The sequence below is a fragment of the Rattus norvegicus genome, chromosome 19 (genome assembly GCF_021556685.1).
Source record: "Rattus norvegicus strain SHRSP/BbbUtx chromosome 19, alternate assembly SHRSP_T2T, whole genome shotgun sequence".
In the NCBI taxonomy this organism is placed as follows: Eukaryota; Metazoa; Chordata; class Mammalia; order Rodentia; family Muridae; genus Rattus; species Rattus norvegicus.
In genome coordinates this window covers 14973163-14988289 of record NC_141552.1, presented here as the reverse complement: position 1 = coordinate 14988289, position 15127 = coordinate 14973163, and the positions used below count along the sequence as shown (strand labels likewise).

The 15127-nt window shown below is 43.9% G+C and overlaps 3 protein-coding genes across 6 annotated transcripts in view; 1 reads left to right on the top strand and 2 right to left on the bottom strand.

The window, feature by feature from the left end:
- LOC147998836 (uncharacterized) overlaps positions 1 to 15127 on the top strand; it is a 924038-nt gene that overhangs the window by 784563 nt on the left and 124348 nt on the right. The window lies entirely within an intron of this gene.
- Positions 1 to 15127, bottom strand: part of LOC147998838 (disks large homolog 5-like) — a 260765-nt gene that overhangs the window by 189180 nt on the left and 56458 nt on the right. The gene's annotated exons all lie outside the window — the stretch shown is intronic.
- LOC147998840 (disks large homolog 5-like) lies at positions 5508 to 9824 on the bottom strand. The gene is made up of 5 exons (XM_087596704.1): positions 9684 to 9824; positions 8482 to 8641; positions 7137 to 7280; positions 6344 to 6504; positions 5508 to 5999 (listed from the first exon to the last, which is right to left on the bottom strand). The coding sequence occupies exons 1-5, from the start codon at positions 9763 to 9765 to the stop codon at positions 5935 to 5937; spliced, it is 612 nt and encodes a 203-aa protein (XP_087452830.1). The 5' UTR covers positions 9766 to 9824; the 3' UTR covers positions 5508 to 5934.

Sequence of the window (15127 nt, the reverse complement as noted above, 5' to 3'; positions counted from 1 at the left end):
CTGAAGAATCCACACTAAGGTGGACGTTAACCTCTTGTGGACCTCCAGATGTATGCTTGTGATTACTCTTCACTGGCTGTTTTGTATAGGTAGGCGGGTTCTTCTACTCTCATGCAGAACACTGCTCACACATTTTGGAACTTACAACACCCTCTTGATTGAGAATCCTGACTAATGACTGACTGAACCTTCCATGCCTGAAGTCACCCTCTGTCTCCCAGTCCAAGATGAGAATCCCCACCCTAACCCCATAGTGTCCAGTTTCATCTAAGAAGCTAGGCTCTGTACTACCCAATATCATTTGGATCTTGGCCTCTAATTCTCTGTTAAATCGTTCCTCTCTTCTTTAAAACAAATTCATTTTGTTGTTTGTTTTTTGAGACAGGGTTTCTCTGTTTGGCCCTGGCTATTCTGACATGCTCTCTGTAGATCAGACTTGTCAGGAAGCCAGATATCTGCCTGCCTCGGCCTCTTAAGCACTGGGATTACTGGATTGTGCCAGCATGTTTAATTAAAAATTAATTAGTGGCAGTGCATGTTGGCACATGCCTTTAATTCCGTCCGTTGGGAGGCAGAGGCATTGTGAGTTCCAGGACAGCCAGGGCTATAAATTAACACCTTGTCTCAAAGAAAACAAGCCAAAAATGAAACAAAAATGTTGCAATATGGTCTTAGGAATGTAACTGAGTCTGTTCTTGAACTCTGAATCCTCCCACTTTCACTCAGGTGCTAATCAGCAGGCTTCTGTCTTGACTTTCACTGAGCACTCAGGGCTGCCAGGACTGTTACCTCTCCCAGTGTAACTCCTGACTCTGTCATCCCCATCATCACAAAACTCCTGCTAAGAATTAAGGAAACCTGAATTCTAAGGAACAGTCGGAGCTCCAGTATTTCCAAAGCTCACTCTAACACAGATGGATCCTATGCTGCAGTAAAATGGTCACAGCTGGAGGTCTTAATTCCAGGACTTGGGACAGAGGGGTTGGAGGATCTTGAATTCAAGGTTATTTTTCTGTTACATTGTTGCTCAAAGCGAGTTGGGCTGCTACAAGATACCCTGTCTCAAAACTATACCAAACACACCTAAAATGAAACAGAGGAGTTTGAGTGGGCACAGATGGGAAAGCTCGGCACTTTATGGCTAAGCCACCTGCTGCCAGCACCAAAGTCCATGCACAGCCCCAATTCTGAGCTGTGTCTGGGACCCCACTTAGGAGCACGCACCAAAGTAGCTCAGATCCAGGGCTTTTGGTCTAAGAGGAATTCAGGCAGTCACACTTTGGATGCCAGTTCTCCAGCTCAACTGCCTGTCAGCCCAGGATCTGGTCTTAGTCATGGCTTGGCATCCCTAAATTCCTCCCAGCTGTGCTCTGAACTCACCCTGTGCCCCGTTCTGATGAATCTGCCATTCTCCATGGGAGTAGCCTCAAGAAGTCCCTCACATCTGAAGCACCACTCTGAGTGCACTAAATACTGCAGGGGAGGGGCGTGGCCAGCAGAGCACCCACCCCTTTCAGCTGTAGAACATTTAGCTCTAGAGTGAGCACTGCTGTGCATTGTGGAACTTAAGCAGTATCCCAGTCTTGGCCTGGGAAGAGCCATTGACACCCACACTTTCTGGGGTGACATTGTCTCCTGAGGATAGAGTCAGGTCAGGAGCAGCAACTGATGTTCACGAGAGACAAACTTTCTTCACCACCTGCCCATGCTGGCCCTAGGATCTGGGCTTTTTGGGTGACATGAGTGCTGAGCCCCCCAGGTAGATGGGTTTTCAGGGGTCAGGTGGTTATTGTCACCAAAGGTATCCACAAGGATAAGTCATACTGTACTAATTCCCATATTAGATCCCTTCTCACGGGTCACAGAGGCCGTGCTGGGTCCTAAATGTGGACCCAGGTTCCTGCGCACTTTTGAGGAGACTGGTCAGGGCGCAGGCTTCAGGACATTTTATTTGAATTATTTTGGGGGATTTTATTTTTACTGTTGGGGACAAACCTAGGGCTGCCATGTGCTGGGAAAAGGCTCTGCCACAGCTGTAGATCATCCCTAATTATAAACTCTTAATTCTCCCAATCCTGGAACTTTCTAGGTCCCTCACATGATGCAACCTTTGGGGGATTCCTCACATAGAATCATGGGGTGGATTGCATCCCAAAGAGAGACAGTGGGAAATGTTCCCCAGTATCTCCCTGTGGCTGTGGTGATGAGAGTGCTGACCAGTAGATGGCAAGGCCCATGTGAAACCCTTTTGTTTTCTACTTGAGTGGAATCTTCACCATGCCTTTTTTTTTTTTTCTTGAAACACAGGTTGCCCTGGAACTTACAGTCTTCCATCACCCTGACTCAGTTTCCCATGACTAGGATCACTGACTTAAATTACTATGCCCATCTTTCTTTTTTTGTATTTATAAATCTTCTAAAAGCCAGAAGGATCTAGCATTTAAAATTTTGCGGTCCAAGGCATTTCCAACAGGGGATTCTTGACCTAGGAGTATCCAGACCAGTTTTTATTGTGTGGGTACTTCATTCCCATAACAGCTTATGCTTGACAAAGAGTTCCAAGGTGTGATGTCACTGGGCATCAGGCGGTGTCCCAAATAGCAGCACTGACTCAGGTTGTAACTTAGGCTGGAGAAACTTACTAGGACCCTGGTAATCCTAGCACCCTGGAGCCTCACATGTCCTTAGTCTGATCTATCGATGAATCAACTGCTCTTGAGGGTGGATTGGAATTCTAGTCACTGTGAGGCAGGAGCATTAGTATCCTACAGCCACTCTGGGCTCCATAGGAAGACCCTGTTTCAATAGTAAAAGGGGTCACCTGTGAGTTCTTACTGTCTTCCCTGAGGCCTTCCTGCTGGAGTTAGAATAGCTGTCTCACCAAGTTGAAGTAGAGGGCAGAATGTTGGTGCCTTCTATAATGAGGACGAGTGACAGATAGTCTATGGAAATTCTAGAAAGATCTACAGGTATTTATGTCCTGTGCATGGGAATTGCTGGCTTCCCTGTGTCCTTTGCCTTTAATTTGCAGTCCATGGGGCACCTGGGAATGTCCCAAAACCAGGCTGCACACAGGGCTTGTCCCATGATTCTCACTTGCACCCAGTGCCTGCCTGATTGTCATAAGTCTGACAGAGCCACTGTATGCTCTCCTGACACCTGCAGAGAGCACTATATGGGACCCTACTATCCCGACATTGCCCATCAGTGTCTACAATGTCCCTATATGGCACTGAGATGGTCTAAGCTGCTTCCCGCCTATATGCTGCATCAGAATCTGACCATTCCTAATTTACTCCTCTCACACCCACACTAGAAGCCCTGTACCCACACTAGCCCCAGCTGGCCTGTTGCCTACTAACATCTCATGGACTCTGCCCCAATCCCCTGCCCTGCCCTGCCCTGCCCTGCTCCAATGCACTGCCCCAATGCCCTGCCCTGCCCCGCCCCAATGCCCTGCCCAATGCCCTGCCCTGCCCTGCCCCAATGCCCTGCTGTGCCCTGCCCCAAACCCCTGCCCTGCCCCAAACCCCTGCCCTGCCCCAATACCGTGCCCCAGTGCTCTGCCCTCCCCTGCCCTGCCACATTCCCCTGCCCTACCCTGCCCTGCCCCAATCCCTTGCCCTGCCCTGCCCTGTCCTCACTCAGCTGACATTGTGGACATCTCAAGACAGTCAGTGGACAATGGCTGACACACTTGTCTGAAGACTGGAAATGTTTCTCGATCTTGGAGAGGAAAGAAGGACCCTCCACCTACACTTTCCTCTAAGGAAGTTTATTCAGGTGAGGGATGACAGGGACTGTTTTGTCTCATGTCACACATGTCAGTAGAAAATATCCTAGGTATTGGATGGCGCTGTTAGCATTAACAGAACAAAGCCCATAGTGTTGGGAAGGATAATACATTATGAGTAGTATTAGAAAACCCCAAGCCTCTTCCAGGTCCTAAGAGGGCAAAAAATAGCACCAAACATAGCATTAATGTGATAGGTTGGTTAAATCTAGTTACTAGGTTCTAGTGTGATACCTATGACCCCTTTTGTGTCATGGTCAGCTTATAATGACTAGAGGACCTAAGCTTGAGAGTCACCAATGCCTCTCCCTTGCTTCTCCAGCTGCTGAGCATTGAAAAGCCCTAATGAGACAGCATCTGTTTGCAGACATACTGGATTATTCTTCTTCACTTTATCGCTCTGAGTCACCTCCACTCTCAGTAAGTCAGTTTAATTCCATAAATTGGAAATGAGTCCCGTGGAACATATACTTTCTCAATACAATCACAGATTTCCATGTAAAAGGTGAAACATGAACTGTCCCACCTAAGCTCTGGGCTTGCACAGACGTGCTATGCAAAAGAAACATGTGGTCACAGCTGCAGTCTGCATTCACTATGGATGCTCTTGAGGTCCTCCCTGACCTGCATAGATTAAGATAATTATCTTGCTTTCTATCAAAAGAATTCATTATGCCAAGTTGGCCTGTAGAAGGAGGCTAGTCTCTTCAGTATTTTATCAGATGTGCTTAATGTATATAATCATCGATAGTAAGTGAAAGATCTGTTTGGAATTGAAACTGAGTGATGCTGGAGGATGATCCTGAATGCACAATGAGCAGTGGAGGCACCAGAGCCCGGTGTGGATGCCTAGCAGGCTACCACATTGAGCAGGCACCGCTCAACCACCTGTATATACACATCTCCTGAGATCTCTCTCCTTAATGGGAGATGATGGCGTCCATCTAGTATAGCACATGCCCTGAAAGGACAAAAGCTACCTACAGGAGCTGTGGTGATGACTCCCAGGTTAGAGCATCTGCTGCTCTCTCAGAAGAACCACATGGTCCCTAACAATCATCTACAATGGGGAATGCTATTCCCTCTTTTGGATCATGAGGGAAATGCACTGAGGAGTGCATACATACATACATACATACATTTGAAAAAAAAAGATCCATTGAGTTAAATGATAAAAATAAATATAATCAGCAACAATAAAAAACACAGCATATGAATGATCAAGTGAAACAGCACCTATAAAAACCTATTTCCCAAAATGACGTTAATGGTCATTATCTTTGTGGTTTAATACTAATGCTGTATTGTAAGAAAAACTGAGGCACATGGTTCTCAATTAGGATTATTCTATATTCCTTTGTGAAAGTTGTCATTTTTTCTGCAGCTCTACAGGCATGAGTGTGTGTTACTCAATATCTGGTGCACACAGTCAATAAGGAATGTGTGTTGTAGACTGATATAGTTAGGATGAGAAGAATACATGACAGCATGGATACAGTATGTCAGTGATTACATCATAAAGTGTGTGTCCATAAAAAAAGTCACATTATCCACACAAAAGACACTATCACCCTGTGTACCCCTTGGTGGCTTTGAATTCCCTATTTACCCATGCTGCCTGGTCCATGCAAAGATCCATATCCAGCTGTCAGTTCTAAGTCTACAGGAGGGGAAAGGACCCTTGAATAAGATGGTCTTAAGAGTCAAGAGTTTCAAATCAATTTTTATTCATAAGGAGTACAATTTACAAGAAACAGGAATAAAATGAATACCTAAAATGGTATAAAATGAAAAACAGTAACAAGAATATATAACTATGAAATAACAAAAAGAAAACTTCAATGAAAATCATAACCAAAAACATTTCTTAACAGCATTTTCTTAATGAACATTTAGAAACACAGTTGTAGTGCTGTTTCTCCTCTAGGACGTGAGATGTCAAGGCAGTCCCCTCAGTTGTCTCTCAAATGGTGTTGTCGGTATGAGAGAGGAGAAAGACCTCAACCAGACAGGCTGGCATACGGATACATAAATGTAGGGTCTCTATACATTGAGGAAATTATCTGAGAAGAAGAATATTCACCCACAAAAAGTCTTTGACTGTGAGGATTGTCGTCACAGGGATCTCCTGAGAGAGAAACTCATTCTTCAGGGGGCTGTCTTCCTGGGATCCGTCCTATTCCATGTCTCCTGCAGTTCCTGAGACCTGGGAGAAGAAGGCAGCTATTAAGACACGGATGTGGTGGGGACACGCATACCAGCTGTCAAGTTGCTGCCTTCAGTCATGTGATATGTTATTCCTCTGTCACCATTTCTGGATTGCAGTTTCAAAAAGGGCAGAGAAGTATAATTGCCCATAATTCAGTTTCTGAAGAGTGGTTAACATCCCAGAATACTTGTGCATAGACAGAGCAATGAATAACTCTATCACATGAGGTGGGTGACTGACTGGGTGTGGGGAGATTAGAAAGGTGATAGGGGAAGCAAAGATGTATCCAATAGGCAAATGGTATCAGACATTGTTAATCTGACTCAGCTGCTTGTTCCTACCACATTTTGCTGGGTCTAGGTTGCTGGTCTTCTCCTGTTCGTCTTCATCATTCGGGTTCAACTCAAACAAATATCGCTGTAACTCCTTGCACTCCTGCTTCAATGTGACCAACTTCTTCTTCATACATGCCTGGTCCATCAGGAGCCGGCTGTGCAGGTTGCTGGAAACACACTCTGCATAGTAAGATCCTGAAGCCTCTTCCTCCCATTCCAACTGCCAAATCCCACAAACTCCACCAGGACCCAGATTCCCATAAAGACTTCGTAGAATACATCTCCATACATGTAAGGCTGCTGCACAAACAGCAAACGGCCAATCCAGGGAAGAATAAATTGTTTCTGTGACCCAAGCACCAATAAGAGTCCATGTCTCTCCAAAAGAACAAGGGATCTACAACTATCCATGAAAGCCCAATGCATCGGGGCAACATCAAATAGTAGGCAGTAAACAACCACAAGAGGACAGTAGAACCAAGGGAGGTCATGCTAACCATGTGGTCCACACATTCAGCTTTGTTAAACCTGGTATGACCCCAGAGGCCCAGGTCGGCCTAATAACACTCTGATGCCTGAATCAGTATAGATCTATCCAGAGCCTTCTAAAGATGCATAGACACTGTGCTGAGAAGTCACAGTCTCTTATGGAACTGAAACTGAGTCCAAAAGACCCACGGCACAGTGATATTTAAACAGCAGAAGACATGGACCCAGAGCTGCAGGCTCTCCATTCCAGAACAAAGAGAGGCAGCAATGGATATTCCACAAGTGATGGGCCCTTCTGACCAGTACTTACCGATAGAAGTTAATCTCCTTCTTGAGCTCCTGAAATTTCTCACGATGTTCAATGTTCTTTGTGTCTAAGTTGTGCAGTAATGACATGACCTGTTTCTCCTTTATCTTCAAGTTTTCATAAAATGGATTTGGCCTGAAGTACGGGCTGGCCCCAGGAAGATAGAACCCAATGAACATCGAGGTTTAGGATTATATGAACTCAGGCTGCGTCCTGTACTACCCCAGCCCTGGAAGGACACTTTCTGAATTCTACATATTTGGATCTTCTTCAGCTTCAGAAACTTGGAATTGTGTGCCCAGGATAACAGAAGCTAAGCACCCAGATAAAGGGTTCCCTGGCTCACTTTTTTCAATCAGGAGGGCTGGATCTGCATTTAAACCTGTTAATGCTGTCAAGAGCCTAGGCCACAGAGCTTACCCAAACACACACACACACACACACACACACACACACACACACACACACACACACATCCAGAAACCTCTGATTTCATTTTTCCTGTTTTGACAAGTGGAATGCTACAAGCCGAATAACTAATATTCTAGAGGCAGACAGTACACATAATTCTGGAGATGAGACCAGATATTGCCACAAACTTATAATCTGCCCAAGGCATACAAATGTATAGACAAATGTGACCACACAGGCAAAGAACTGTGCTGTTGAAAGTGGGGCTTCCAAAATAAAGCACTCACACCTCCATGAAACTATTATACAGGTAAATCCTGAGGTCAAAAAACAGACCCCTAAATTCCAAGGGTGGAGGGACACGGAAACATATAAAAGTTGTGCATATGCATGCAGACCTGTGCACACACAGACACACAAACTGGGACACACCCACAAGAAAAGGAAAGTAAACAGACTCAGAGAATGAGAAAGAGAGACAAATATGGAAAGAGCACAATGAGAATCAGTAGAAATGTATGCACCATTACTGTCTCGGAATTTAAGGCACAGAGACAAGAAGGAACAGGCCTGAGCCTCAGGACTTCTAGTTAAGCATTGATATGAACACTGTGGGACCTGTCACCTAAGGGTGCTGCCATGAGATGATAGCATTCAGTCACCTTCCTAGCAAGTACAAACACTCTCCACAAACTCACAGCACCTAGAACCTTGCAAAGCTACCACCTGTCAAGGGCTTTCCAATTGTACACTGGGAACTCATGCCCAAGTGACTTTATCCCTGAAATCTTCACTCAGATTGCAAGTTCAGATTTTCAACAGGTGGAATCAGAGGGTCCATTTCCAAACTCACTCCTCAGTAAGGGTCAGGTTCTGCATCTCCGCTCTATGGGAGATGAGGTTTAGAACAAGGTCGTTTGTTTGGAGCAATGCATACCTCTTGCTCATGGATCCACCTGTCACATAAAGGAGGCGATCTGTCAGCTCATTTCTCTCCTTGGTAGTTAGCTCCAGTTCTCTATTCAGCCTCTCCTCTTCCTCATTGGCCCGCACCTTGTTTTGGACATTTTCAGGGGATGACGTCTGTCTGCAGGCCTCTGTAAGTAGAAGAATACAAGTGAACCCGCATGGGGCGAATGCATAGAGCATACACAGACCACAGTGTCGCCCAAACAGGAGAACATGCTTGGAAGCCAGTGTCACTTCAAGGAGTTTGGTCTATGTGTAAGAGGCATCCTAAGTGGATCACAGTTCCCCCACTACTATATAGAGACCAAGAGATGTGAGCAGCCAGGTGTTCCCTATGCCCAACCACACAGGCTTACAAGTACCAGAAAGATGCCTTCTCCAGGATTATTATCAGGTACGCAGGCTACAACCTGGTTTCAGAAGTCAGATCATCAATTCAGCATCCACAATGACTTGATTGATCAGGGATACTCAGATATCCTACACTGTTACTCTAGTCCAATAACTTTGCATTAAAAAGTCATATAGGGGGAGGACATGGTCAACAGACTTATTAATTCCCCCTACAGAAATGACAAATGCCCCAGAAGTGCCAATAGGTTACAAGCTCTTTCTCTACCTGCTCCGTATAGTTGGCTACTGTAGAAAAATATCTGCCACACAGAACCTCTAATATATGAAGGTAAGATTGGCCCCGTCAGCCAGAGGTAGTCAAAGGAGTTCTAAGAATATAAGGTCATGGCCAGGAGCACAGTTCTCTCCCTCTTACTACTGTCAGATAGTCACTGAATTTAAAGAAGCAATGAAAGTGAAGTACATTGATGCCCTGTTTAATTCAGAAAAGTTATACCCTCCATGACTACTTATGGTGTTATTATATCAATTTAACATACCGAATGCACTGTAAAAGTAAAGACTAGAAGTTCACCCAATAATAGCATAGGCATTGCCATATCCTCCATGTGGTTATGGAGAACTAATGATGTGAAAACCTTGACTTTCAGGAATTGTGATAATCATGGAATTCAGTATCTGTGGAGATGTTCCAGTGGTTGTGGCCCATTACTAAAAAGGCCAGCGGAAGACCCCCACACACACCCCTGACAGGAAGCTCAACATACACTGCCCAGAACTTACTCCACATTCCCCATGTCCTGTGTCCATCATTACCTTTAGGTTTCGTTTGCTTCACTCTAGACTCTTCTCTATCAACATCAACTCTCCCAAAGCGCCTGAGAAGATGGGCAAACATGTCTGTGGATATATCCTTTGGACACTAAGAGAAAAAGTAGGGAATTGGTTGTCACAACGGTACTGGTGACATCACAGGGATTCCAAGGTCTCTCTAGGAGACAATAGAATATCCACGAAGGGACGGCTGATGTCACGGAGAACAGACTTTGCCTCCCTGCTAATGTTCTCCCTGTACTGAGCAAAAGCTGATGGACCCTTTTCAGGGGACTTCCCTGTGGCATAGCCACTGAGCACCACATGCTTCCAAAGCCAAATTTGGCTCTAGGCTTGATTGGAAAAACCTAAGTCATTGCTATGTTTCTAAATGAGTGCTTCCTCCCCAATCCCTGCACAGAAATGTTTCATCCTACCTCAAATTCTCCTCAGTCAGCAATGTTACCCATTAAAGATTACTGAGAAATCACACCAGTTCCTATAAGTAGCCAAAGAGGTCTCCTGTCTCATCATGTGCAGGTGCATGAAATCACACCCAGAAATAGCCTGTAGGGTAGGTTGCAATGTGGGTGTGTGTTATAGGTACAACCTGAAGCTTTGTGCTTAACATTTGACAGTTGCCACCAGATTCCTTAGGAGAAAGAATTGCATTCATTATGGTCCTGGCAACATTGTGGTGATCTGTTAGCAGAGGAAACTGAAATATTGGATCCACCAGTGAATGCACCCTCAGGCTGAGTGTGGGGCTCTCCTCTTTGCACTTAAGTTACCAAAGTAGAATTGCTTACAGTCCTCTCTAAGCTATAACGTGTGATTTCATTTGAAAAATAAAATAGTCAGCAGATGTGGGGGGGGGGGTGCAGCCAAAGGAGTAGGACAAGCCTAGAGACATAACTCAGTGGACAGAGTAAGAAACAAGCATCTTTACTCCTGTTTCATGGATTACCCCACAAAACTCAAACGCATCTATCCTACTAAAAAAAAAAATACAGTTATTTTATTGAATGCATACACTAATACTGTTTACAGTATTAGTAGCAAAGCTCAGATTTTGGGGGCAGATCCATGACTTGAACTATCTTCCTGACAACATATAAAGCAATAAATAAATAAATAAATAAATAAATAAGAAAAAAACACAAAAATAAAAAACACAAAAAGCACAAGCCTCTCATGTGAAGTTACAGAAGAGTGATCCATTGGTCACTTCTGACCAGGCCATTTTAGCTATGACAGTGCATAGTGACCCTTAATTTGATGGGTCCTATATACAGCTTTGTGCAATATTGTCATTTTAACAAACCTCATCCAGAACATACATAACGACACAGGATATGATTGCCATGTCCTTGCTGTGTATCAAGTTATTTTTCTGTGTCCTTGATTGTCAGGCATATTACAGCAACAATCTGAGATGGCTGGTAGACTTGGAAGAAAGTGGATATGAAAGATCCCCGTTTGATATCAGTACAGCCATTTCTTACGAATGAGAATCTTTTAAGCTGGCCCTCGCTTAGCCCCTACACATTAGACAATAGAACAGAAAGTACAGAAAGCACATTCCCACCCACTCTCTAGGAAGCTGCCTGACCATAAGAACAGAGGGTATAGAACATATTTACTGCAGGGCAATTACAAGACAGGAAACATCTCTGGGAAGCTGACTGACCACTATAGAAGTGAGATGTCCTTGGTACTGAATGCAGCTGTGCTATAGGCTGACATAGCTATAGCCTTGTCCTAGGAACTCCAGAAGAGAAACACCTGCCAAGACAGATATCCTTGGTCCTTGTCCTGGGAACCCCAGGATAAGAAAACATATATCAAGTCAGATGTCCTTCGTACTGAAATAGCTGCATTGATGTGGTTAAGACCTTATCCCAGGAATTCCAGGATGAGAAACATCTGCCTAGTTATCCTTGGCACCGAAATACCTGAGGTAATGAAATTGTGTAATCTTAACTGACTATTTAAGCTGTACATTTCTGTTGTTCGAGGCTCCTCACATCCCTCCTGCGTGTGGACCATGTCGGGCCCCAGTGCATTGGTATCCCAAAGTAAACCTCTTGTTTTTACATCAAGACTGAGTCCTGTGTGTTCATGGGGTGGTGATTGTCCTCAGGACTGGAGCGAGAGTCTCCTCTGTCGGAGGGTCTTTCAGATAAAGCTATAGTTGTGGGTTACACACCTCAATTCTCATTGGCTAATGCTGTCCTCACAGTCCTTGGAGGCCCCTTTGTAAGACTACCTGTTGGAAAGTGGAAGCAGCTTTATTTGAGCTCAAAGTGAACCTGAAGAGCAACTTAGAGAACAAGATGGGGTAATTGAGAACCTGTCTAAAACCAGCACAGAAACCCACCCTCCATTCAAAGAATCATCTACCAATTCTTGAATTTTTACCATTCTCTGCCAACCAGTCTTTCATTCAGGAAAGGTAGAAAAGAACTGGAAATGATCTTTGTATTCTAAGGACCTCGATCTGTCTTTCCTTAGGTCCACGTTAAGAACAAATGAAATGGGTATCACCATCTGAATAACTAAATATTACCTACTCAGCATTTCTAGCCTAATCCTGTGCCTATGGAAATCTCAAGCTTCCCTGAGTGTTGCTGCCCCAGCAAGAAGAATGAAGAACTGAGGTCAAACCCCAGTGAACCTTTCAAGGGGTTAGAAGAAAGCCATCAGAGATACTGCACTTCTTTGTCCTTAGATTAAATCAAGATGATACAACGTGAATCTATTGGGCTATTCAACCACACATCTTCCTCACAACCCCACCTATCTGAGTTCATTGCTTGGCAGAATTCATGCCCCACCATCCTAGATATTTCTTGATTCATTGCTGCCAAGGGCCAGGTTTCCTGAGTTTTGTTTTTTATAGAATTGGATGTAGTCAATCATAGTTGCCCTCTGTAAGAAATGACAAATATCTATAATAACTGACCACACTGTACTTGTGTATACAAGTACAGTAGTGGAAAATTCAGCATAAGTGAGCAGGCAGAGCAACACAGCTGAGGCAACTCAATTCCAGCAACAAATGCATTATGTGTTTCCCATCTTAACAGCTCCTTTTGAGGACTTGTCCCCACACCTAGCTTAAACACAGCAATTTTCATACATGCCCGCCTGCTATTTCATATTGTTGCTGTAATACGCCTCCACATCATAGATTTCAAAAAAGAAAGAAAATAAACCTGACACTGAGAAGGGTGAAGCTTGTCAACATCTAGTGCATTGGGGGCCCAGGTACGGTCACAAATAACCAGGACACAGAGGATGCAGAGCAAAGGCAGATGCAACTGCATGCAGCTGCAAGTTTATTAACCCTTATATAGGCATGAATATGGATTACCTAACTTTCCCTTTTGGCAAGATATAATAAGATCGTTATTCCCATGATACCAGGAACGACTGAGGCAAGACTAGGCAAAGAAGTGAGACTAAGCAAAGGCTTCTCCTTAAAATATCTGTATAGCAAATCACCCCTCTTCCTAGCATCACAATATACTTGTCATAACCCAGAGAGCATGAGAGCCGCTTCCACAAAAAACAGACACAGTACAGCATAGTGTAAGGTAAAGTGAGAAAAACATTTTCTTCTCAAGGGCAGCGTTCCAGCCCCTGCTTGCATCTCTCAGCCGTCTTTCCTTGATCCTGTCTGGGAAGTGTCTCTCAGTGACTCCTCAATTTCTCTCTTTGTCCTTTTGTTTTAAAAGTAACACTTTCTATAACATAGCTAAATGTCCTTGAAGGGGTTTAATCATGCAAAAAGAAAGCAATATAATATATAATGTATGCAACCTTTAATGAGTGTATCTATTTTCTTAGGGGTATTTTTCAGATACCTTCCCAGATGTGGATTTAACTTTGGTAATTGTTATCTGTCTACAAAATCAACAATATCGAATAAATATTCCAGTGTTCTGGCGTAAAGTCCTCGGGAGTAAGAACTAATGATTTTGGAATTTGCTCGGTTTCTATTCTTATGTCCCTCATTTCATTTCTGATTTTTAATTCATGTATTGTCTCTCTTCTGCATTGTTAGTTTGAGGAAGGGGTTGTCTCTCTTGTGGATCTTCTCAAAAAAAAAAAAAAAGAGGAAGAAAAGAAAAAGACAGCTCTTGCTTTCCTTGACTTTGCATTTTTCTCTTTGTTTCTAAAGGCTTGATTTCAACCTGAGTTTATTGCCCTTCATCAGATCCCACCAGACTCTCTATGGGATGAGGTTTTGCCTCCTCTTGGTAACAGCAGCATGGAATAAATGAAGCTTCTGCTGATCTCTGTTGTGGTGTTGCACATCACAACGTCACTGAAAACCATGCATAGCCTGGTTTTAGGCTCTATTAAAGCGGCCCACTATTTCAGTGTTCCCTGCAAGGTGCCATGGAACGGTAGTAACATAATTCTGCATGCACATCGACAGGTTTCTCCACGGTCTTCTGGGTCATTTGATAATAATTTATAGTGAGTTCATGGATGAACACACATACACACATACACACACACTTTACTGACATGGTGCAAATAAAGGGAGAGTTACTGAAAATGCACCAATAATGGAATCGATGCAGGGAGCAGTGGGGAAGCTGGGGCTTAGAGTTACTTAAAAGACCAGATGCAGATTCGCAGATTCTCCTTCTATTGGAGGAGAAACTTGATAGACAATGGGGATCTTTATTTTCTTTCTCTAGAGCACACAGGACTAGAGTGGCAGCTAGGGCTTTGAGCGTGTTTGGCAGGTACTGTAGCACTGAATTAAATCCTAGGGCTGGAACCCTATTAATCATCTACAACAATTACAGAGCAGGCTAGATGATGACACTCAGCTGACATTGTGGACATCTCAAGACAGTCACTGGACAATGGCTGACACACTTGTCTGAAGACTGGAAATGTTTCTCGATCTTGGAGAGGAAAGAAGGACCCTCCAACTACACAGTCCTCTAAGGAAGTTTATTCAGGTGAGGGATGACAGGGACTGTTTTGTCTCATGTCACACATGTCAGTAGAAAATATCCTAGGTATTGGATGGCGCTGTTAGCATTAACAGAACAAAGCACATAGTGTTGGGAAGGATAATAAATTATGAGTCGGATTAGAAAACCCCAAGCCTCTTCCAGGTTCTAGGAGAGCAAAAAAAAAAAAAAAATACCACGAAATACGGCATTAATGTGATAGTTTGGTTAAATCTATTTACTAGTTTCTATTGTGATACCTATTGTCAGTGCCTGCGCCGACAGTGTGTGAATATCGGGTGTAGGTTTGTGGGGTTGAAAGAAAACACGTACACGGGTCACCCCTTTTTAGCGAGTGCCACCAAGGCTTTACTGAGATCTCCTTATATACCAGAGGCAAAAGCTGTGGAAAAACAACAAGGCAGGTGAAAATCCCCAACCAGGAAAATAGGACAAGTCTGTGAGGTG